Here is a 26,104-nt window from a genome sequence, read left to right on the forward strand (position 1 = left end):
GTTTGTACACAAACAAGTTCATAATTTTTAAGTTTTGCCGGACTAAATGTTGACTCACTGTTATTTATGAGCAAAGCAATAAGCAAGCATTGATCTCTTTCTCGTAAATGTACTCATTAAGTGTTTTCAATTTGGACAGAAAGACCTTTGCATTGAGATATGTTTTCCCTTTTTTCCAACAGCACCGTCAGTTGTCCAGGAAAGCAGGGATAAATTTAAGTGTTTAAAAGAATGTGCACTTTTCAAAGCATTTAACCAAAAATGTGAACCTGAAAAAGTCTTCATTCAGTACATTGAAGAACGGCACAAAGTTGCAGGAAAATTGTGTCCGAGAAAACTTCACGCAGCTACACAATATTTCCGTGAATGCGACGGGACGTGTCGGATGAAAACCTCTCTGACTGCTTTCATGAAGACCTGTCAGGTAAACCGTTTTCCCCTTGGAATATTACTTTTTCTGCGCCTCCAAATCTCAAAAACGAAATACCGATGTGTAGGCCATAATGACTCTGGAAGAGTCAACAGTCCTTCAAAATTGTTTTCATCGATTCTGTACATGCGCCGACTAGTTGATGATCTATGGATCTGTGCTCCCCCAATAGTTGTATGTCAGGCACTGATAGTTACCTGGCCCAAAAGATTATTAATTGCCCGTGGGAGATACCGAAGGTCACCACAAAAACCAGTTGGAAGTTCAAAGTATAAAACCAGCAGGGTTGCAATAATTAATAACAATATCGCAATGTTCTACTCGGAGTAGTAGTACAAGGACTGCTATAATGCTGAGTAAAGCCCGTTTCATAAATAATATTCAGAGCAAATATCTGGAAATAATTAGCACGAAGTCGGGAAGTGTATGGAGACACAGATCAGGTGTTTTTGTGCCACGTGTTCAAAAATTAATGATTACCAGTGCACTGGCGAATTTGTTTGCTTGAATGGTGACTCTATGCGATACTAGTCAACATGTATAAGCATTGTTTTGGGTAGTAAAGCATCTTCGTTTTTTTCTCATTTGTCAGTAAAACTAAAACTGTGACGTTCGTTTCAATGAAACACGTTCGCACACGCACCCAAGTGTGTATTTGCCTGCAACTGGGGACCCCCTATTGTTCCTCTTTTGTTTGTACTTTAACTTTTTCAGAAGACCACCCATATGTTTTGTACACAGTTGTCAATTGGGGACCCTCTGTCAATCGGGGACCTTATTGTCCTCTGTTGTTCAGGGTCCCCAATTGAATGCAGAAACAAACTCTTCAAGTCCAGTACTTCTTTTTTCGCTGTAACAGATGGGTGTACGGATGTTTATACCCACCGTCACGCGTCCAGAGCTGGAAACGTGTATCATACGGTATTACAAGTGTTTACCAAATCATGTCTCAAATTATACAAATCGTGTATGATTTTTCAGGTCAAAACGACACCTTTTTCCATTGTGCAAAAGCAAGCATAGCCTAAATTAAACATTCATTTAATTCATATAATTTCAAACGCCGACTTCGATTGGGTTCCAAACCGGAAACTTATTGAGAGTCAGAGAGTCTTCCCACACAGATGTAGTACAGAAACCACCAACCCTACTGAACTTCTAAAGTGAAACACTGGTACCCGGGTACTTTGGAAGGAAACCAAACCTTAAAATCATAGAAAACAGAAGCACATCAGTCTCGTAAACCTGCATGTATATTGGGTTTGTACTGATTGGGCGACAAAATCACACTCAGTGTACCAGCATATTCGAAGAATTGCACTAGCATACAGATACCGTGCATGACATGGGGGCCGATGGGTACCCTCACATGTCTAATCCCTATACAAACTCTAGACTATTGTTGCCTAACACGTCCTCCCTATAAGACTTAAAGGTTTTCATGGTGAAAGAAACTAGATTTATAGTAAAGATTGCGGTAACACCATGTATTTATCTCTTCTTTGAGTATGTGTGGTTCCCCGGTTCTTCTCAGAACCACACATACTCAAAGAAGAGATAAATACATTGTGTTACTGCAATCTTTACTATAAATCTACGTCCCCCTAGACGTCTGTAAAGAATTCCTGAGATTCCGATCAAACAATGACCAACACAAAGGCGAGGGGGGTTCTCTCCGCCCCATATCTTGCATCATATGAGCATACAAGGACGTCAAATTTTCCTTTTTTTTACGCAGCTCAGAGCTGGGTACACGTACTGGTCTTTCTTGATTTTCAATGAGCATACTGTATAGAATCAAAGAATATTGTCGGGGTTCCACGCAGAGAACTGACGGTATCACTCGTTTAATCGCTTAGCGTCACAGCACGTGGCCGATGACGGTCACCCCACAACAATAACAGTTCAAACTGGGACCTTTTTGATACATGGCGCGGTAACTATCCATTCGGTGAACCGAATGCAAGCAGGACCAAGACCGCGCTGCACTTCCTGAAAACGAGCCAATCGGCTCTTGAAATCACATGGCTCACGCCAGCCCGACACTCCATCTCGTCCGCCGCTACGTTGGTAGTCGCGTGAACTCAGACTTGCCGGGGAAAAAAAAACAGTATGAGTGTAGAGGTTATTCACCTGTTGTCAGCATAATGGGTTGAACTTATTTCACTGCACATGCAATTGGATCATTTATGCCTAAAAAGAGGGTGACAGCGATAGTTTTAGAAACCTGATGTTGGCCTGAAACTAGGGAGTGTCCGTTATTTGAAATTGGCACATGTCAGAATGGTACTCGCCAGTGAACAAGTCCGGATCTCTCAGGTTCGTGCAAATGACTAGCAATATTTCTTGAACTGCAAGGGCCGATCTAGAGCCAGTGGGGGAGGACTTGTTTGGGGGCCAAAAATAATTGAATTTTTGTTCATGTACCGGTAACTTTTCAGAGCGTTTCGAAATGTCCGGGTTGAAGCTGCTTTGGGGGGCTTTTTACTCACTTTAGGCAGACTTTCTATCATTCGTTTATATTTTTCTTCAACTTTTGGGCTCTGCTCTGGGAGGTCATGGTCCCTGCCGCCCCGACCCCTGGCTCTGCCCTTGCTGGAGAGTACGGTTCAAAGAAAGTGATTGGGTGATTGTATCCCTACACAAAACTAATTACCACTACTAGGTCATGATCTAACCAGGCAGTGCACGCTTAACTTCAATGAGAACGGCCTAAGCTTTCATTCGGAAACGCAACACTTTTCTGTTGACTTACAACAGTAATTTCCGTAACTTTTAAGTAGGGCCTACATCTTGAAATAGTTTGCGGTACCCGCTGCTTCATCTAACTCGAGCCAGCCATTTGACCCCAGCAAGCTCGGTGGTCAAACGGTTACTTTAAGACGTTTGCACCAGTAAAACCGATGGTCGTGAGTTCGAGTCCCACGAGACTTAGCTAGTGAATTTTGTTCGCAAGCTTTTGGACAAACACTGAGTAAACGATATTATGAATACAGGTCGGTGTAAGGGCAAAAACCCGTTATTAAAAGTAATTCTTGTCCTCTTAAACCGAGTACCAGGCAATTGTATTCCCTAGTACAAAAGGTGCATTTTCATAACCACCTTTGTTTACAACAGCTTCTGAAAAAACGTCTGCAACAAAGTTCGTGCCTGTTACCGATACTGACATAAGGGGTCGAAAGTGTTCATCCGTGAACGCACTCGCACCTTTTGTTGCTAATGCAGCGTACCATTCAATGGCCTCTCAAGGGAGTTTTGTTATTTTTGTGTTTTGTGTTGGGGTGTAGTTTTTTGCCATTACTACAACCGACAGTGAGAGCCAACAGCAGCATTTTTTTTTGCTTGGACTGCCATCAGTCAACCTGGGACACTGACACTTGTGGTTTTTCTGTGATTCTTCAGAAGTCGCGTGGAGGGGCCCGGAGGGCCGATGTCCAGAGAAACCAACCCAGATGACTGAGGGGGCTTCCTGGGCAGAGTTTACATCATCTCTAATTATAGTGGGCGGCCCTCTATCATCAATCAGCTCACCACGCCTCCGGTTAATAAAGAGAGCACTGCGAGCGATATCATAGGTTTAATTCTGAGTGCAATGTTTATGCCATTTTGGTCATTCTCGAAAACAAAAAAAACAAAAGAAAACACAACCAATTACAGCCAATCAAGGTACCGCTCGGCAGAAATCATTTCCCTTGCAAACGTTTGTGCTCATACATGCAAAAATCAACGGAGATCGTTGATCAATGGCGATCAATCTTTATTTTCCGACCCAAAAACCACAATATTCAGCTCTTTCCGACCGATACGTGAATATTAAGGCCAGTGGTCAACCCAGAGGCGGGGCTCTGGGTGCTTGAGCCCCTCCCCTCTCCCGACTGGCTCGATTCCCCCTCCCCCGGTCATGGACAGGTAAAGACCTCAATGGTCAAGTTGTAGCCAATTCCTTTTCATTTTTCAGTCACAGACTTCACCCTTTGATACTGACTTTGTGTGTGAAATATTAAAGAACAGAGAATGCAGTATGGCCTTTTTAACTGAACTGTCATGTACACGACAAACTCTCCTCAGCGTGAGGAGAAACAAGGGCAGAAAATATCAATGGATTTATATTTTTTTAATTAATAAATAAACTTACTTGGGTAGTAGAGGTCCACTTGATTGCTAAAGCCAGCCAGGTTTTCGCCTTCCGCCTCTCCGTGACCTCCGGACTTTTTGTGGGCGTCAGCCGACGGATCATACTCCACCAGCACTCCGAACAGCACCAGGAACACCACCTGCAGCACGAGCAGGAGCAAAGTCAACTTCCCACGAGTCCAGGCCATTTTCCTGAATAAGTTTACCGTCGACAGCGGGGAATAAAGTCAAAATGTGAGACTACTTTTTTCTGACCGACTGATATTAGCTCACGGTGGACTAAATTTCTGTTGGAAAGGACTGACGGCTGCACTATAATCGCACTGTACAAGCACTCTACCCCCGTCTAGCCGTAAGCGCTAATGGTCTTCCCCGCGGTCTTCGATTCCCGCGCTCGAGTGCTAACAGTTGTGATCACCCAGAGGTGGTTTTATTTTCCACTTTCCACGCCTATATCTCTGCGTCAGACCAAAATATCACCTATCGACAACGCAGGTCTACACGAGTCATCGTTATCCTCGGTGTATTTACACTGATCACGTGACTGAAACTTGGGGGCGGAGTCCGATCACATGACCGTGCTGATGGGTTAAATAGCATCCCAAGCTCCAATAGGCCTACGTTATTGTGAAGTGTTTGTTTTTTTTTCTCCTTTTTCTTTTCGGCTATACAGCTCTTGGCTTTAATTGCGCAGGGCACTTGAACTGCACTGTTCACACGCAATGGAATAATTTCGCGCACAGCCATGCTAACACACACTCCAGGTGTATTCCTCTATGTGTAAAGTTACATCTAAATGTTGATGTAAAATGAGTTTATGCGGGCCCGTCGGAAGGTATAAAAAAAGTGGGGGGCACCAGTGTTTTCCATCCTTAGGTGATCAATTTTTGCAAAGCCACGGCGTGAGGTTAAAATTAATTTTGGATTCTAGATGCTCTCTGGTGCAATCTTGGGGACTTTTCGGGCCACTTGCTTCTGTAATTTGGCGCCAAATCTGCCTGCATTTACACAGTGAAACAATGGCAAGAATTTTCAGTAAAACCGTAGAGCCAATGTATTCAGATATTGCCCGGCATCTTGTTTTGCACCATGCATCCTAATCATGCATGCCTTCAATGTGGTCCAACAAGCGTCACTACCGGACCAACGTTCCGTGGGCATGGTGAAATTGGCCCCTTCGGAAGTTAAGACGGGACAATCCCCTACGGGTGCAGTGTCCCAATTCAAGGAAAATTCTCCGCCAGGCCGAGGCGCACAAAAAGTACCCCCAGAGATTGTTTCGAAAAGAGGGGTCTGTTTGGGCCAAGAAATGGTGGAATTGTGTCAGTATAGCCCAGGATCATCTCTGTAGATTCAGGGACACCCATCTGGGGGCAAAGCAGACAAAAATGGGATTGAAAATTAGTCAGAAGAGCCCCAAGAAGGTGAGGGATGTCATTTAAAAAATGGCCGCTGGGAAGGCTTGGCAACATTCACTTTTTGGGGGGTGAGTTTGTTTTGGGTGGATAATTTAAAAATTCATTGGTTAACCTACTACAAATTGAAAATCAAATGAAATCTGAAGGACCAAACAACACATTGATTTTTGTTTGAGAGGCCTCAGGGACTTCAGTTGCCTGCCATGGGGCTCCAAACTTGGTTGATTTTACACTATTTTCAATGGAGCTTGAATTGGTTCAGTGCACCCCTCGGGCGCAGCGCGGCGCAACCACCTATACCAGGCTACCAGTCAGGGTTGCCGCGTTCGCGTGAGCTTACTCGTGTTATCCCAGGGCTCATGCGGGGCCGGGGAGTACGCGTATTTGCGTATACTGTCTCCGGATAATGCGCACGCGCCCTATCAAAACTAAGAGTAGCCGCTGGGTGCACCACTACAAATAAATTCCCATAGACAGCAGTGATAAATCCCCATACTTCACAAACATTTTAAAAATACTCACAACTCTCACAGGTGTTCAGGCTGCACAGAAAAATGATGTTCCACATGTCCTCTTTCATTTTCCTTTCAATTTTTGGGGGGGTTGACCAATGAATTTTTGAGAAATTTTCACCAGAAGCAGACCACCCCTAAAATGCAGAAAATGTCCCTGTCCAGAAAAGTAGCCATTTTGAAAAACCCTCCCTCAGCAAAATGGCTCAAATAGTGCCACTTTCATACCCGATTGCATCCAAATTGCTCAGAATTGGAAGCCCCGAGTCCGGCCCAGAGGTCCAGTCTCATATTTCTTGAATTCCTCAGTTCCATGGCTCTCAGGACCCTCTAATATAGAATATTTTGAGTGTATAACTTTTATTAATGAGCTCGGCGGACATATTTCTGGCCTAATTACCAGGGTGCACCCCGCTCGAACGCACCATGGGTTCACAACGTTTACAAGAACATGACGTGAGGTCCAAGACGAGAAAAGATGGCGGATGATAAAGACAAAACAGGCGTAAAGGGCGCTTTTCCATAAAGTGTGTCTTTCCAAACGTTTTGAACACTAGACTTTTGTGAACAAACGTAGAAAATTTGCAGTGTAAATATCGTGCTTTTATTTTTTTCGCGTCTCAAAAAAGGGGGGCCGTGCCCCCCCCCCCGTTCCAGTGGTCATGGTTTATGGTGCCCTGTAGGGTACCAGGGCAAGTACCCAACAAAGTACTCATCTTTGTGGAGTACTTTAACGGTGCCCTATACAAGAACTGCATAAAATAGATTTGAGGAATTTATTGGCCAAGAAGAACTACCAAGGTATGCTTGTTGTTACACATTGAAGTATTTTACATAAAGGACATTTGGTCGAAATATCAACCAAGGAAAGTAACACTGGTTCAAATGGGAGCGATTTGGAAACCACACTTCACACAATAATAACCCACTAAAATTAATGTATCCACGTCAGCTCAGTTTTTTAAAAAGGACTTTGCGATGGGATTTTTAATGTTATACATGTGCATGTACTAGACACTGAAACTTTTCAATGGGGGCGCTGTTCAAAGCAGACATTGCTCAGCAATTCATCATTAGCACGCTGCCGCCATAGTCTTGCAAAGCTTCGATCTGACAGCTTTACACAATCCAGAATAAAGCCGGTTCAGTGATTCCTTTGTATAACGTTGCTATGTAATTTTCCGCGTGCCGCGTTAGTTCTTATACCACGCAATTGGACAAAGCATTCTGACGCGATGTGCAAGCTGCCAGTTCGATCAGGCTCTGGCCGTGTCCGAAACGGTATTCCAGAGCTACGGCTAGGTCTATTGTCTACGCGTCCCCACGCATTTCTAACAGTGAAGACCTCGACCCTTTTCCAATACTCGACTTGGGCTCCGTCTCAGGCTCCGTTTCCAAAACTAATCCCCGATTGTGGGCCTCAAACGTATGAATTAAATTTGATTACTGCAATTTCTGGCTCTCTCACATCTTATTTGATGTTTTGTAGCACTATTAAACTAATTTCTGCGCTTACAGCTTTAACGTCGGCTAGTTAAAAAACAATTGAAGCCTGAGACGGAGCCGACGTTGAGTATTGGAAAACGGCCCTAGCTCTAGACACGAGATTCGAATGCGCATGCCGGTGGCGGTAGCGTGCAAAAGAGCGAATAGAGGGCGCTCTTCACAAATCTCCATGAACAGCTCTGGGTTGAGCATTGATTATGTCGTTTGATGCGACATTGATTTGGCAAAAGGCACTGAATTAATATGTTTTCGTACAAAGGTGCACTTATAGGGAGAGAAAAAGGCTCTTGTTACAAAATGGTGGGCACAAATACCCCCTAACCACGGGCCCCCCTTCTCCAAACCCCGATGCTAGGCTATCGGTACAGCAGGTTGAGCTCGTTTTTGTAAGCAAATATACTGTGTCTAGGTTAAAGTTCAGATGTCTATGGCCGATGCATGTATAACCGCATGGCACAGCGACGGCAGAGGCAAAATGAAATCAAAAAGGTGGCACTGCACAGGCTGGTCGTCAGAAGGAAAAGCGAACTTGAAAAAGATCAGTAAACCCGGTTGTTTCAAGTCCCCGGGCCTGTTAGCGATGCCCTGAAAACGTCGCGTTGGTTGCGGAGGGACGGTTAGCCAGCTTGACTCGAATAGCAGACTGCCAAACACGAGCTTTACTGTAAAGTGCGTTTCTATGCCTCGCATTGCCGCTTATTCTTCAAAGAAGCAATAATTCCACTCCAACGCTAGTCTATTCTCATCATGGTGTGCTTCGTATAATCGTGTGCCAATTGATAATTATGGACGACTACAAAAAGCACGGAATACAGTAGGCTTCGGCAAACCTCCTTGTACTTACTTGTGAAAGTCATTGCGTCTGCCGTGATGAATGTCAAGAGAAAAACAAAACTCCGCAATATGAACCATTAGTGTTCAGGGCATTAGTTTTCTGGGGTATCGGCTAAGAAAATGCAAGAAAATGCCAATCGTAATGCGCGAAAGTTGTCAACCAAATGCGCCCCGTTTGGAAAGGATCGACAGTTTTCGCGCATTGTGATTGGCCAACGCGTCGCAAAGTCTTGAAGGCGCACTTTTGTCTCCCCAGTGATTGTCTGCAGCCGGGCCGGAATCCCCCCCCCTATGTATTTTTTTTTTTCGATATCACCGCGGTGCGTTTTTTTTTTTACGGAAGCCGAGCCTCTACGGAGTTTTTAGAGTAACTCTTTGTGGTCATTTTGACACCAATTTGCGAAAAGCGCCCGTATGATTTCCGAGACAGGTGAGCTAAAATTGTACACGTTTCCAATATGATTCTCAATGCACACGGGCTGGCAGGCGTGTAGCCTTGAACTTCAAATGACTGTAACGTTGATGGAGTTCAAACTTTACAGTTGTAATGATAAGGAAAGGGGTGTCCTTACATGCATGCCTTAACCTAGTTTCAAAACAAAATCGAGCGTGGCACAGCCCAGTTCTTGGTGGGCGGAATCCACCCCACCCACCCCCCCGGCTGTGAATGGGCCAAAATAACCCAGCGCTTTGAAGGATATACGATGTCATGGGGACAAAATAATGTCCAGTTTGAGACGAACTTGAGGTGCAATCGAAAACTAAAGAGAGGGTGATTTTCTGCAATATTTGGCCGCCCATAATCATTGTAGGCATTAAGATTGAGAGTGGTCTGCATTCATCATAGTGTAAGCGTTGTATGGATCTAGCTATAGCTCTTCATCTCTTCGGTTTGAAAAGCCAAGTCCCACTATATCGATCGTTTTAGCGTCTCGAGTCGATACTACTCCCAAAACTAAACTTTATATACATGTACTTAAGCGAGACAAATCCTACCTGTTTGGTCTGGGTGAGACTCCGTTGCGGAGCGGCTGAAAGGAGCTTGCCTGGTCGCTTACTGAACGCTGTAATTATAATGTACCAGCAACAAAAAATATGGGGGGCCCAGTAAATTGTCAACATCTACGGAGGTACAATCAACCAATCAATCCTTCCGCAAACCCTCAGATTCTGTTGCTTTAAACCAGTACTGCCGTATACATAAATATTATACATAATTAGTTTAACTTCTCTTCTGAACAAAACTCTCTGGTTCATCAAACTGAGTGATAAAGACATGATGGAAAAGGTCACAGATCAGAAAGAAATTTTGAAAGTTTTCTCTCTGAAAAAAAAATTGAAAACCGTCAATCAAAATGGGCCAGATGGAAAAATTTAGAGTTTTCTTTCTGACAGACAAATTACAATCAAAACCCCGTCTGAAAAATTGATCCTGCGTCCTCAACAAATAATTACAGACCGTAAAACGTGATGGGGTTTTATCTTCCAGTATATATACAGGCGCTGTTGGTTCCAAACAAAAACTGTAGCGTGCGTGCCTTGAATGTCCCCGACAAATATTTTGCTGGTATCGCTACTGTACAGTTACGTCTATGCATCACCCGTACCATAGAGCCAGCGCGATGACCGCTCTGAGGCAATGATAAAACAAATTGTTGGTTGTCTTTTTCCGCGAAAACAAAACACATTTTATCCCTACACAGCTGGATCACTGGATCGTATGACAATTACAAGAATACTTGTTAACTCAGGCAATTCAAAATTTTAGTAAACCACATTTTTTTAAATAGCAAAATCGGTCGGCGTAACAAGCAATGGCCAGTTGGAATACATGAGTTTATATTGGGAAATACTTGAATTAAAATCTGGAACCCCATTGGATCGGCATATAACAAAACTGCTTGGGACCATTTTCCCCTCAAACTACGAAACATGCCCTTAACTGAAATGCTAGGAGTAGCGTTCAAATCTTGGCAAAGGATGTCATAATATTAAGCAGGCAATCACTACCTATCCAGGTTCGATTCGGGGATTTTTTTTCTGAAAACCCTCAACCACTTTTTTTTCATTCGTGGAAGAATCCTCGCCCGATCCCCCTCTTAAAGAAAAGGTGGCGTCATTTTTTTCCTTTAAAATAAAAAAAATAATGATATGTCGATCTCCGTGAAGCAACTTCAAGTTACCCGAGAACGGACGACATAATTAATGCCGGACATGCTGATACAGTCACCATGGATATAGTCGCCATGGATCAGTCTGAAACTTTTATACTGGAGGTACTTCTTGATGACTGCCAAACAAAGTTGCGATAAAATTATCACGAATAAATTGTATAAATTAATACAGGTTAGATCTCTCGCCATGAATTCAAGCTTACCTCCGTCATTGTAAGTCCTTTGCAGCGTTGGTGACAACACAGTGCACTTGTGTCAGTAATACCTGGCGTCTACGTATATTACTAAGGGTCTTCGGTACAAGTCTGCACGCCGCGCACAAGTGTCTTCATGCTATTATTTTATGAATACCAAACAGCTACATGTGCAAAGTAAGCGTACATTGCAGTACACCTGTACGATGATTGTACACCAGGCACTATGGTTGCAGAGAAAAGTTAGGCAGCACGTGTGTGTGGTTTACAGCCGTTTTATCATTCATGGTAATTGCAATCAATGAACAAGCTTAAGGCATCATGTTCACGGTTAGATCACGCGCCTGAAGCATGCAGGTACACGTACACCCACGGCCGAATGTAGGGCCACCACGTGTTTTATGATTCATGTATCATGTACATGTACAATGTACCTCGCCAGTCGTACATGACAAATCGACAGGTACCACTATCCGGTCCGGGACCCAGGCAATCTGTTTTCCTTTCCCCGTGCTCCAAACATATTTGAAATTCATTGGTTCCTCTCAACGTAGACAATTCCCTGATCTTTCCCCCTTTTTTTTATTACACCTGATGTACTTTCCAATGGGAAAATGGTGTTACTGCCCGTCTTGGCAGGAGACTAGTTTTCACTCTTGCGGAGTCTTGGGCTTTGTGTCGGACTTTACCTCTGAAAAACAAAATCCTCCAGAACCAAGACTATAGTCTTTAATCAAATCGAATTTCCCCAGCACTTTTCGTTTCAAAAGAAAAACAAACCAATTTAAAAAAAAAAACTGCAGACGGGCTACTAGTAGACATCAGAGATTGTGGTAAGAATGTTTTGTAAATAAAATTAAATTTTTATCAACTCTTGAGGGCGCGCTTGAAGACCATTTTTACGAGGCTTTGTTTTTGAGAAAATCAACAGCGTCGTCGATGGTCAATCCAATACGGGCTTGGAATACGCTCTTGCGGATGTAAATCTTTGCTTTGAATGCAGAGTAGCCAGCTGGAATGAGTTCTGTAAGATATTTTGCTTTTATGTGATGTGGTCTTGAGAATACACTGTATTTTGGATATTCGAAGAAGCCGGCTTTTGTCAATGTTTGTAACCAAATCTCAAAAGCCCATGCAGAATGTATTGTTGATTGTACATGTACATGTATGTACAATCTGACAATGTGCATGTACAGTGTGTACGTGTACCGGTACATGTACATGTACACGTACAGTGATGGCGTTGACCTACCCTAACGTGGCGCACTTCGATTTTTCGCCTCTAGTGCTTTGTCGGAGTAATTTTTTTCCTCAGATTTCTTTAGAATTGAAATTTCATCAAACTCCCAATATTCTGCATGTTGTGATTCAAAAATCTTGCTGTAGTGTTATTCCCCAAGTAGGCCTAGGCTAAGCCTACAAAGTTCTGATGAAATTTGATTTTGGCTTGATTTTCTGCTTTTGTTCTAAGATGCAAAATGTGCTCAAAATGTACAATTTTTTTAACAAACTTGTTGCTAGGTAGGCCTACTGTAAGAGCCCAATCAGGTTCATCATTTCCACTCTGACATATCTGATTGTCAGATATTAAAACATTCCAATGCGCTGTGTTTGTAAACTTTAAAAATAATATATGTTTTGAGTGCTGTGACTGTAGAATCCAATAATTTCTTACTCACTGGTAATACATTATTTTGCATTAAAAAAATGTGCTAATTTAATGGTTAATTTTTCCCTTGAATAAAACATCCTTGCAGTGCAACTGTTTTAAAGCAGTCCTTGAAAATGCACCTTCTTTGTTTCATTTAACCTTATCTTCAATTTTTTTTTCTTTTTGCTTAAAGCTATTACATAAAATATTGGACGAGGTACATATACATGTACATGTACCATATTTTTGCACCCCAGTTTGGGTTTATTATGCGGGTTAATGTCATGCAAAGTATTATATTCATGTGCAAAACTGTCACGTCAGCCAAGGGAGAGAATCACAGTGCTACACTGTACTTGTACATTTATTTCATCTCAAAACATACAGGAAAACCTCCTCATTTCCTACATGTACACGTGTATATTTTGCTGTCTTCAGTGCTTTTTGCCGTGGTGATTTTTTCGTTGTGTAAAATACATGTACATCTACTCTACATGGTGATTTAAAAGCCAAGGAGAAACCCTTTCTAAGAAGTGTCTTTCGTTAGAACATTTTATGTTGAAAATTTGAACAGGTGCATGCAAAGCACATCAACTGGAAAGAGTCTTTCCCGATAGGCTTCAGAGAAACATTGCCATCAGTTGTCCCCGAAAAGAGAGGACAAATAAAGGGATGCTCTAGAAGCCCCACAGTCCGGTCCAAAGGCAGGGTTTCAATCATTTTGCCAGGGCTTGAAATTACACGCAACTCTATACATGTTATGGGAAGTGGCTACAGCTACGGTACTTCCATAGACCTGTGTATAATTGCTAGCCATAGCCATGTGATTTAAACAGGGCCAGCTACACACGTTTTAACAAATGAAATGGCCTTTGTGTTGGTCCCAAGGTTAGGACTGTCAGACTACCTATAAGTGCTATTCAGTGTAGATCAGTGAATCAGTGTATTGATTATTTAGTCACATTTTCCTGTAATTAAATCAAAAACAACTTGGTTTCAAAGAAACGCTTCCCGTCAGAAGACGAGAGAGACACGTCAAAAACTTCTTTAACCAAAACTCTCAAACACTCTCGAACAAACACAGTTGAATGGTACCGTGACCGTCTACATGTACATGTATATGTACTTGTAGGAGTTGATGTCATGAAGTGGATAATGTTTGAAAGCAGTTCCCGCAGACAGACCACTGAAGGTTGTCTTTTATTGTTGATCAGAGTTTGTTTGAAAGCAAGTGGACATCTGCCATTCGATTGTTCAGATGGAGAACAAGTGAATGACTGATTGGTTGGCAAAATGAACTTAAAACTTGTGGGCCTACCCGAGGTAAGCCCCACCACTGCCAAGCAGTGACATCCCTTCTCTCAAACATAAACAGTGCCAGGATGTGCAGATCTCACCTGTGACCTCCCCTTTTCTACAAATTGCTTCCTTGTCCAGGACAATTTGTACACTGTCAAGATTGAGCCTCTCACCAGCGGGCCCGAGGTGGTGGTGATGGATTCAGAGCCCACCATGAGGCGGCTGGACCACCTCCCCAGGGAGGATGAGCAGAAGATGAGGTCCCACTATCTCCTGGCGGGGGGACAGGATGCCTCGTCCGCCACAGCAGGCGCACCATGTGGGACAGTGGTGAGAGTGTTCACCGTGATATTCTGAACACATGATGGCAAACCCGTGTCCCTCTGTAGCAAGTGCTTTGGCACAAGTCTGTCCGTGACTCTGGGGCACATTGTGTGACAATCTTTCACATTTCTTGGTATCTGAGAGATTTCTTGACATATCACAAAGATTTCACATCGTATTTTCGTAAAACTTCTTTGTTGTGATCTGTGCTATTTATTTGAAGGTGAACTACTGTACATGTATGCACATGTACAATATATGATTTCCTTGTACACTGTATGTCAGTGTACGTGTACTTGTATGGTATTTCAAAGTGTTGATCATACTTGTTACCATAACTTAAAGAAAGGTTGGCACTCATACATTTACAGTAGTAACCCTAGTCTTGACTCGAGACGTTCTATCGTGGCACAGACTTAAATTATCCACTGCCAGCTCCCTATTGGCAAGCACAGATCATACACATAGCTCTCTGCAGGTAGAGTCCACGAACCCGACCAACTTACGCAATGAGCTGCCTGTTGCCCAGTGTAATAATGGAACGAATGGAGCACTGGCTGACTTATATGTACCACACAAACCAGACTTACCCACGAACCGCTCCCTGCGAAGTGCTGTCGTGATTGGATGCACTGCCAGTGAAAGCCCTTTATTGGTGGTTTGTATGCATGCGCGCTGAACAAACATCCCAACAACACCGTCTTGCACCAAGACTATACATGTAGTAACTCGAGTTTAAGTTTCCACCAGTCAACAATTCAGGTACTCTTATTTCACAAAGGCAAGCTTATTTGGGATACAACGTTCTGATGTCAAAGCAGCTCCAAGGTGGAGTCAGTCACCTGGTGCAGAACCCACTGACACAGTCGATAATCACACACACACACTCATGACAGAAGCGTGCAAACACCTTCAATCGTGGACTCCCTATTGTTCCTCTTTTGTTCATACTTTAACTTTTTCGGAAGACCTCCCTTATGTTTTGTACACATTTTTCAACCTTGGACTTCTCGGCAACTGTGGACCCATTGTCCCCTTTTGTTATAGGTCCACGATTGAATATGAATACAAACTCACCCAAGTGTGTATTTGCCTGCAACTGGGGACCCCCTAGTGTTCCTCTTTTGTTTGTACTTTAACTTTTTCAGAAGACCACCCATATGTTTTGTACACAGTTGTCAATCGGGGACCCTCTGTCAATCGGGGACCTTATTGTCCTCTATTGTTCAAGGTCCCCAATTGAATGCAGAAACAAACTCACATACACCCACATGTACATGTGCACACATGTGCACGTACATTTCGATTATCCCAAATGATCCATCAGCATGCTTCATGTTATCTATCTGGAATAGCAAAATGGTAGAGTGTGTTCAGTGACACCTCAGAAACACTGGAAAATTATCCAATGTGCCCCCAATATACTTTCTCTCAACAGCAGTTGAGAAACACTGTCGGCCAGCCGCAGATGGTTGACAACTCTTACGCCAATGGCATGCAAGCCCAGACTCAGCTGATGGAGAGGGTGAAGAACCTAGAGGCGGAGTTGTCTCGGGCGAAACAGGAGATCGCTCAGTTGAAGGGGCTCAACACCATACTCCAAGAAGGTAGCGTTTAGGCCACAAGTATCACTCGCTTTACTGAATTCCTGTCTAAGTGTGTCATTCCAACATATATTTTGATCACTGAAAAACCACTTTGTGAGCATAAAGGCTTGTTTTTAATAGGTGACAGCAAAATAGCCAAAACTTCTGATAACTTATAAAGGTAAGATTTAGGTTTGTATCACTCACTTTGACAACTGAGGGGTGGGGTTGAAGTCCAATATACATGTATGGTGCTAAACCCAGAAGAGGACCCAACCAATTCAAAACGAAAATTAATTCCTTCTTAGGGTACAAGTCAAGAGGACAGTGTCTGTGTATTTGTTGGTAAATAAGTAGGAAAAAATAGATAATTGAGAAAAAAAGTACACTTTGTGGCAAAATATATTATGTTGCAGTCAACCTGAAAATCACCACAGGCAGTAATAAACATGACATAATATAATTCTGATTGGCCTCAATCAAGCACTCGGTTATTATATTTTCTGAAATTTTTTCAAAAAATATGGGAAAAGTACGGAGAAATGCCAGGTTAGTTGAGAGACATAAGTGGATGATTCACTCTGCAAAGACTTTTTTGTAGCAAACAGGATGTCCTTAAAGCAAGGTCATTAAGGATAAAATCCTCTGATGTCACACCAGCTCCATTGTTGTCAGCATGTGGGAGTTGGCGATATTAACATGATTAACAAACAAACACATTGATTATCCCAAATGACCTACCTGTCCAGTGTGCAGCATATTTCATTCACATACCCTTCTGGAATACCAAACTGAGTCATTAGTATTTTGGTATCAATGAAATGTAGTAACAAAGAATGCCTCAGGAAGGACTTTTCCTTTTGATGGAGCGAAGTGGTTTCACACTGTGTTTGCTGTGCACGGTTGTGTAAATTGTAGGTATTCCCGATGTCATCCGTAAGACGCTTCGTGATGAGTTGCGCAAGCCCCGATGGTCAGTCTTGAATCAGCAGGACCAGACAACCCACCAAAGTTCCACCACCTCCAATAAGACAAGAACGGTAGGTCGTCTTCCCGTGAACTCCGGGGCTTTCATGATCATAACCCTGGGTGGTGTAGGTCCAGGCTGTTGTAAAGTCTTGAGATTCCAATTCAAGTAGAGAGTTGGTAATTTTCAATCACACACTGAAATGCAAAGTACCCTGTGTGGGCACTTTTCTGAAAATAACATAATTTTGCTTTCGAAAACCAGGGGCGGATCTAGCTTTCAGGAAATGGGGGGGGATAGGCACACTAAAGGGATCCCCTGCTAAGGGAGTCTGAAAGCACCCAATGACAAGAAAATGTAACTGTCGACGGATAGATGGACGGTGCAATCCTCATCCAGGTTGATTTGGGGGGGGGTACTTATTTTCTGTTATTTTATTGGTAATTCCATTTAGTCCGTGACTGAACGGGGGAGGGGGGTTACTCCGTGCCCCCCTCTAGATCCGCCTCTGCAAACTGATGCACGGGTTTGGTACATGTACGCAGTAAAAATACTGACAAGTAAGAGAACAATTTAGGTGTTCGCAGACTGACATGCAAACACGGTGTTAAATAGATTTGTCTTGAGAAAACCTTTGACGATGTATCACTTCATGTCATCCACATACTGTACTATGTGGCACAGAGAAATATAAAATTGAAAGCCTTTTTAATTTTGGAAATTCAGAAAACGTCTCGCATCTCGCACGCAGTACTCTGCTACAGTTCATGGAAATTATAGAATGATGGGGTTCTTTTAACTTGCAAGGACAAGGGTGCTCAGGTACCACTGGGTGTCGGCCTGTGGTTTCAGCAACAAAGTACATGTACGTCTCAAAGTCATACCAGTACGTGTACATGTATGTTCGAAGGCATTTCATTGTTTAATCATTCTAGCCTTCCTGAGTAGTCCAAACATTGTTTGGAGGTTCAGCTCTGACAGCCCAACCTGTATTTCTTCACACGGGGCTTGATGCGTCTTGAAAGCTTTAGGTCTGAGAAATATTCCATTGTTTTCCAGGAAGAGGGCTGAAAATTAGCCATTTTGCACCCGATAAAACACTCGGGAATGTTCTGTGCCAATTTAGACAGACGGACGTTCCAACTTGTCATGGCAGTGTCTTTATGTAGTTGCTGATGATACTTGGCTCTATGCTTAAGTAATTCTAAATGTGTTCCTACACCCGCATGGGCTCAAAGAGCCTGTTTGTTTCACACAGATCCGGGTCACAATCAGTTATCTGTCGGTGGTTCACTGACACCAGAACCCACCTAATGGATAGGGCGAACCAGCTCTGAGATCACTGATCCCGAGCCAGATCCATGTGCAACAAACACACCCATAGTAATTGCATTTTCAAACATGTTGAGAGACCTTCAGTGGACGTGCTCTGGATATTGTAGCAAATATCACTCAGAGTGTAGGAAAGCTGGGAACAAATGACCACCAAGGATTGGTAGTTGTAAAGTCCAACGTTGTCAAGTTGTGAAATCCTGTTGAACCAAAACTTTGGTATTTTTAGCCAAATGTAATACCTTACTTGGGACAACTTTGTTTTGCAACAAAACCAAGGTTCCTGTGGCCTTGAAAAGTCATGAAAATTTGTTTTTGTTTTCAAGGCCTGGAAAAGTTGTGGAATTTTGTAAAAATGACTAAAAGTCATGAAATTTTTCAAACACTGTGTGTGATTTCTATTCTCAACTTAAAAGGCCGAATAGTCCAAGAAATTGCGTTATTGGGTCATGAATTTTCATAATTTGGTCATGGAACCCATGCAGGAACCCTGGATACTGTTGGCAAGTGGTTAAACTGCAAGGAATGTGCCATTGGCTACCTTCTTAGTGGAGAATTTTAGAGCAATATGACATAGTTGTAGTTGAGTTCTGTACAGGTACTTCACAGATAGAAGCTTAATGTGGGTCTAGTTTATTCGTGCATGAATTGTAATATTGCTGGAGCATTTGTCATGTGCTTATCAACTACTGGACTGCATTATTGATGATTTCTGGCCAAAAAAAGGCTCAGAGGTTAGGGTTGATCCAGTTGTTGCTGTTGCCGTCCGCAGGGAAGCAGTAACTCCCAGAAGCGCCACAAGCCCAGCCCCATGCAGCGGGCAGTGCTGAAGGCCCGTGACACCCCGGCCAAAATGACAAAGAAGCTCCTGACGTCATTCTTTGACCGGGAGACCCTGGCCACCAGCACCCTGACAGGCAAAGGGGGCAAGTCCAAGACACTGACCAAAGCGCAGTTGGATCCGCAGCTTGTCAAGGCCGTTGTAGGTAGGTGGATAGCGTCCCAGGGTCAAAGGTAGGGATGGGCTATTAAGTCCAAGACACTGACCAAAGCGCAGTTGGATCCGCAGCTTGTCAAGGCCGTTGTAGGTAGGTGGATAGCGTCCCAGGGTCAAAGGTAGGGGTGGGCTATTAAGTCCAAGATGGCTGACCAAAGCACAGCTGGTCAGGACTGTCGTAGGTAGGTGGATTTCATCCCAGAATCAAAGGGAGGGATGGAAAAGTCCAAGTCACTGACCAAGCACAGCTTCAGCCACAACTTTTCAAGGCCATTGTAACTAGGTTGATAGCATCTCAGGGTCAAGGCCGGGGGGTATCAATTTGAGGACGCTGACCAAAACACAGCTGGTCAAGGCCATCACAGCTAAGTGGATAGCATCCCAGGGTCAAGGATGGAGGGATCAAATTGAGGACACTGACCAAAACACAGCTGGTCAAGGCCGTCACAGGTAAGTGAATAGCATCCCAGGGTCAAGGATGGGGGGATCAAATTGAGGACACTGACCAAAATGCAGCTGGTCAAGGCCGTCACAGGTAAGTGAATAGCATCCCAGGGTCAAGGGAGGGTGTCAAGTCTGAGACATTGACCAAAGTGCAGGTGATGAAACCTGTTGTACATGTAGGTCGGTGGATGGCATTCCAGGGTCAAGGGGAAAGGGGTCAAGTGCAGGACTCTGACTAAAGGATAGGTGGATCTGCAGCTTGTCAGGGCTGTTGTAGGTAGGTGGCCAGCAACCGAGTAGATTCACATCTAAAATGGGCGGATAATGACGATGGCATTGTCTAGCACTTCTGGCACTGTTTATTGTACGTGGTATGTTAATTGCTGATCATAGAGTTATTTTATTTTTTCAGTTATTTGAAATAATTTTAGGAACAGGTTTTCCCAGGAAGGGCAATTTTTTTTCCATTCTTCAAGGAAAGTTTGTTTACTTTGAAACATCAAGAAAAATTTGGACGGATCTGGGATGCAATTCAGCAAGGATGCTCTGTGGACGACTAGCTCACATTCTAGACAAGTTGTTCAAATCTTTTGTCATTGAGACAGCAGCACTTTCCTAGATCGAAATCGAGTCCCTTTGTGTTTCCAACATTTACCCCTGCAGACAAAGTCACCTCGACCTTCGGCATCAGCGAGTGCTCAGTCCGCAATGTCATCTCACAGAAGTGCAAGGAGGAGATGATGATCAGGCGCCGACGCTTGGGCATGGACGCAAAGTCATCAGGAACAAACACGTCCACCGGCTGAGAGAAGCGCAGAAACTGCTTGCGTGAGGAGCTGATCGTAAACGGACCATCAGATACAGGCAGTAGATTAGAGGCTGGGCCATACTCCATGTGAAATGCAAAAACTGATGAAGACAGTTGATACTGTTTTGAAAAATTAGGAGATTTTAAAGTTGTGTTCCACTCACGGTTTTACAAAACTTTTATTGCATTGTCAAATAATGGAACCTTCATCCAATGTAAGCATGAGTGGTGAGCAGATATAGGCAAAATGTCCTGCTCAGGGACACATCTAGCCCCAGTTGTTTGAACACCACCTGAATAAAAATACCCAGACGTACAGTTGGAAAACACCTAGCTATCATTGCCTTTGTGGCCTCTTGATGCAGGGTCAACTCAAAACATTTCAATAGGCACTCATTTGGGTTCTGGTACTTTAAAGTCCGGTATCTAGACTAGCAGGAAAGTGGGAACCAGCTCTCACAAGACTGTACTGTTACGCATTAGACAAACCAGTACCAAGTGCGCAACACGAGAACCAATTTCAGGCTCAAAGATCTGCGGTAGAGATCACAGGCACTTGCCAACAATGATTCAGTTTGCATTTTGCATCATTTGTGTATTTCCGTGCAGAATGGCGCAGCCTCATTTTTCCGCATTCACCCATCATGTCATGTTCCTTGTGTCGGCCCAGTTTGGCTGTGTTCGTGACCATGCTCCACAAATAACTGTCCAAGTCGTGAGATACTTCATGTCCCTTCCCCTTGAGAACACAGGGAACATGACCTGATTTGAATACGGTACCTCTACTGTCTAGGAACAAGCCTATATTTATTGTTAGTGGCGAGTCATTGAATCGCCAAGCAAGAGAGATATAATTGTGATAACGTCCTTCTTGTCTAGGACAATGTGTAATTTATTTCACACAGTGTCAAGGTCTTTAATTAAACATTGCGGGGCAAAAGGCCGGATTAGTTTAGTAATGAGGAACTGTTTTAAAAGTATGTGTATTCCTGGTCATTTTAGGGCATAGTTTTCTTGGTAGATGATCCAGGCAGAGTCATTGTCTTAGTCACTTGTCCATCATGAGTCCATAACGGAGGCCAAAGTTCCATTTGTTTTGAACAAAATAATGAACTTTTTTTAACAATTTCATTTGCCTTCCGTCCAAATTTATGTAATAAAAACCCCTATCACCCTATCAGAAAGGCCATAAAAAGTTACACAGGAACTTTCCAAATGTTATGCCCCCCCTATTTTGGCTTAGTTCAGGATTCACCCTTGCACGAAGTCCGTCACAAGGCCTCTGCTAGTCTGTCAAAAGACTAGTTCATTAACAAGTCTGATCGTTAGTAACATGGAGAAAAACTGCACCCAAGTAATGCCCAAGTCACAGAGCATTTGATTGACTCAGAGTAGCACGAGTCTGGACTACCTGCGATTGGCCAGTGATGACCTCATTTCATGGACCTGTGTACAACTCTTTGCACCCAGGGGTTTTTTTTTGGCATTTTTGAACTTTTCACTCAGTTTTTAAAATGTAGAGACATGCATTTCATGTTGGTGATGGTAGCACCAAAATTGAGTTTTCTTCGCTTAAATAGTACCAGTCTGTTGTATAGCTACACTGTCGTAGTGGAGTCAAGGTTCCAGTCAAAGGCAAAACCAAGCAAAAAAGTAGGCATGAAAGTCCACTTGACACCAAGATTAACTGGAAAGAGATACCACCTCCAGGCTTGTGCCCAAGTTTGAAAGTATATTGGAATCTGGAATGATGGGGTATGTTTGTAAGTCATAAACTTGGGGACTTGCCCAATTCAGATACAGTGGACCGATTGCACATATTAAGTCACATGACCTAAAGTGGATATCATACACCAACTAGCATGGCGTCCTCCCATAGCAAAGTGTGTCATAAGTGTCGTATACCAAAAATAAAGCCAATAATCAGTAAAGTACACAGACTTCTAATATACCGAAAATTGGCTTTCTTTTTGATGGACAACACTGTTTGATATCACTACAGGTCATGTGACTTAATGGGCACAATGAGTCTGTTCCATGGCTATTTAGACCTTCAGTTACCATACATGAACTCTGAAATCACACCACAAGTCTAGGATAGAGCGCTGTTCAGCCGTACCTTGAGCCCATGTGTCGACCCGGGGGTGGGGGGTAAATAATCCCCTTTTGGGCGATGGTCAATGTTCATGCTTGTTAACGTCAAAACAAGCATTTCCCTTATCATACGGGCATTCAGTTATCAATACAATTCCGTGGCACTTCTGCTACCATTTGGGGCAACCTCGGTTCAAAGGAAAACAGAAGGAAACAAAACAGGAAAATTCACGTAGCAGACACTGACTGTGTACATTTGTGTCAGATAAGTTATGAAATCGGAGGACTTTCAGATGTATTCGTTTTACTGACAAGATTATGTACATAAATGGTTTCATCTTAGTTGTTACTGAGCTTTCCACACCTGTTGGGCTGGTTTACAGAAAGGACCAGTCGCCAGTTTTAAAAGTTGATGTTAAATCACAACTAACCCACCCACGGGTGAAGTTGGAATTGTTTTTTTTTTTTTTTTCTAATTTTTTAGATCCAAGTCGTATTATTGTCATGGAACACCATCACATCATCAATCTATCAGTTTTTTTTCTTATCATTTTTATCATCACCATCTTTGTGGTCTGTCGAGCACTACTATCATCATCGTCGTCTTTCCATAATCATCCACAGTCCCTGGAAGACTCTAAAACCACAAAATAAATCTAAACCACCGACTGTAATTAGAATTCAAATTATGCATCATTTGTTTTGATGAAAGATTCATGCATGGTCTTCCAAAAGTGGCATTTCCTGGCTGTCGGGTATAAATTCAAGTACTGAACTTGAGAATGGGTAACCAATGGTTGAAGACAGAGATTGGGTAACCAATGGTTGAAGACAGAGATTGGGTAACCAATGGTTGAAGACAGAGATTGGGTAACTAATGGTTGAAGACAGAGATTGGGTAACCAATGGTTGAAGACAGAGATTGGGTAACCAATGGTTGAAGACAGAGATTGGGTAACCAATGGTTGAAGACAGAGATTGGGTAACTAATGGTTGAAGACAAAAACTTTGCTCATTCATAATTCCCCCTTGAGAATTTTTTTCCTCTAACAAACCCTTTAAAACAGATGGCAACCAAGAAATGGTTGGAGCTCATGGTCAGGTAACAACAGCTGTGTCCATTCATTATTACATCGATCCCCTGAGCTACTTTTTAAAAACAAAACTTCTAAAATGGATGGAACCAAGGAAAAGTTGGAGCTATTGGTTAGCCACATGTAGGAGCACACACATGTTCAGTATGAACACAGCCAGGGTTTGGTCTGCCCGCAGCCAAGTACAACAATCGAGATGGAAATGGGTCTTTTTGGAGGCAGACATCCACAGCCCCTATCAGTATATGCTGCCCTTGCGAAATGGTCGCTGTTTCTGCTAGATCACAGACCAGATCAGTCCCTGATATTCTGGAAATGGCCATGCATCGGATATGCATGGATGCATATTTGAGTTTGTACAATTAGGATTCTTCTGTCTTTTCATGACCAGATCTTGTTTTGAGTTTGCTAGGGGTAACGTTGCCCATACATGTACATAGCCGTGTAGAAAAGTCATCTTTCCATAGTGTTAGTGTAATACGATGGAACAATTATTTTGGAGTTCACACGAACCATGCATCTTTATCCATTTATGTTGTACACACCTACATTCAAAATACACTCCAAGACCCAGTTTTTCCTTGCGATGTGCATCAACCACTGCTGTGAATTCTGTACAACATTGGATTTTTCACTAAAAATTTGCGTCAGTAAAACCATCAGTTTTGGTCGAGTGAAAACAACCACTGTCAGAGTCTCTGCCAGCAATTTCTTAAACTTCACTTCTCAGCACACTGTGAATACGAGTGTAGCATGTGCATACTGAACTACAGAGCATATGGCAAAAGTGTGTATGTAACAATGTGTACTCTGTGAAGGTGAAGGTACTCTGTAGGTACATGTACTTTGGGCTTTTTTTTTTATTGATATGACAAACCATATCAAAGATCAAAATGTCAACTTTGATCATGTGCCTCCAGTGAATTACATGTACGTGTATAGTGTGTAAGGTACCAGACACGCAGGGGCCAATTTCATAGAGCTGCTTAAGCACAACATTTGCTTAATCGTAAAACAACTTACTTGATAAATAAGGTTACCAGCCAAAATTCCATGTGATATATATTGTTTTGGAATGGTATTCACCTGTCTTTTGGTTAGCATGACAATCACATAGATTTTGAGCTGGTAACCTTTGGGTTTTTTAAGGCAAGGTTTTTTTGCCCTTGAGCAAATTTTGTGCTTAAGCAGCTCTATGAAATTGGCCCCAGCTGCATGTGAACTGATTCAACTTCAGCAGTTTCAAAGACTGGAGGACACACAGGTGCTCCTCTGGAGGACGCACAGGTGCTCCTCTGGAGGACGCACAGGTGCTCCTCTGGAGGACGCACAGGTGCTCCTCTGGAGGACGCACAGGTGCTCCTCCAATCACTAGCAAAGTTACAGTCTCTTGCCTAACTGCATACACACATGTCCCCAATGTGAAAACCAGGTGACTTTCGGGTGACAGCACAACTAAGTAGCAATTGAAAGTTTGCATGGTGGATCCACAATGAGGTAGAGGGTTTAGCGGAGACACCGTGTGGATGATCTCTTTTTTTGAGTACATGTATATGTGGTTTTCAAAAGAACCGGTACTCCATGTTTCAGAAGGGAATCCAGCAGTCTCTTGACAACGGACAGAGCACCCACTGTCCAAAACTTAGTTCTTTTTCAGAACCACACATACTCACAAAAGAGATCGTCCACATGTTGTCTCCACAAACCCCCTTACAAGTTGTACAACTTTAGTTATATCGTCTAAATATCAACAGAGTAGTTTTTATGTACGATATCTTACAGAAATTCACTTGTACTGTACATAATTCAGTTCCTAGTACATGTATTTGTATCATCAACTTTGCTTTTCTGTCATCTTTCTTGTTCTCTTGCCGTTGAGAAACTGTAGATCATGTACAATGTTCACAGGTAGCAGAAACGTGAAATGGACTTTTAGCATTAAAACGACATATCTACGGAGAGCAGTTCTTGATTTCAGTTTCCAAAGGGGCAGTTGTTACCTTCTATCTGTACGCTTCATTTCAGCTCATTTCAGTCACTGAAATAAATTTTGCTCTTTGACTCAAAACACACGAAGCGTTGTGTACCCGTCCACCCTGTTCACACCGAGACCATTTCACTTTCCATTCAATATGATTTTTTATTACATCCTACGGATCAGGGTGAAAAATTAATCATCAGTGAAGTTTGCAAGTTCTTGGACAATGGACAAAGGCAGGGATGTTTAAACAGTAAATTAAACTTTTGCTGGACATTTATCACATTAAACGTAAATTCCCACCCCTACCGGTACAAATGACCTAGAA

At 42.9% G+C, this 26,104-nt stretch overlaps 2 protein-coding genes across 6 annotated transcripts in view; one reads left to right on the top strand and one right to left on the bottom strand.

Moving 5' to 3' along the window:
• LOC110988338 (ammonium transporter Rh type B-like) overlaps positions 1-11,480 on the bottom strand; it is a 41,254-nt gene extending 29,774 nt beyond the window's left edge. For 2 of the 3 annotated variants that reach the window (XM_022251731.2, XM_022251732.2), the window contains exons 1-3: positions 11,212-11,480; positions 9,831-9,898; positions 4,566-4,756 (exon numbers count right to left, since the gene is read on the bottom strand). In XM_022251731.2, coding sequence (XP_022107423.2) covers positions 4,566-4,756; positions 9,831-9,898; positions 11,212-11,220 — 268 coding nt within the window. In that variant the 5' untranslated portion in view covers positions 11,221-11,480. The remainder of the gene's footprint in view (positions 1-4,565; positions 4,757-9,830; positions 9,899-11,211) is intronic. The other variant, XM_022251733.2, reaches the window with a different exon arrangement.
• A 612-nt stretch (positions 11,481-12,092) lies between these two features.
• LOC110988342 (uncharacterized) lies at positions 12,093-25,870 on the top strand. Of its 3 annotated transcripts, XR_015426599.1 has the most exons (7): positions 12,093-12,228; positions 14,291-14,482; positions 15,915-16,083; positions 16,981-17,102; positions 19,134-19,347; positions 20,466-25,062; positions 25,132-25,870. XR_015426599.1 is itself a non-coding variant. In XM_087141927.1 (6 exons), exons 1-6 carry the CDS (start codon positions 12,220-12,222, stop codon positions 20,606-20,608), a joined length of 849 nt encoding a protein of 282 aa, XP_086998053.1. In that variant the 5' UTR covers positions 12,093-12,219; the 3' UTR covers positions 20,609-25,870. The 3 variants fall into 3 exon arrangements, 2 of the variants coding, with proteins under 2 accessions (XP_086998053.1, XP_086998054.1); XM_087141927.1 differs by having other exon boundaries at positions 20,466-25,870; XM_087141928.1 differs by having other exon boundaries at positions 15,918-16,083; positions 20,466-25,870.
• The last annotated feature ends 234 nt before the right edge of the window (positions 25,871-26,104 follow it).

Source organism: Acanthaster planci, linkage group LG10 (assembly GCF_054643075.1).
Source record: "Acanthaster planci isolate LZ-2023a linkage group LG10, COTS_SCS, whole genome shotgun sequence".
Classification (NCBI taxonomy): Eukaryota; Metazoa; Echinodermata; class Asteroidea; order Valvatida; family Acanthasteridae; genus Acanthaster; species Acanthaster planci.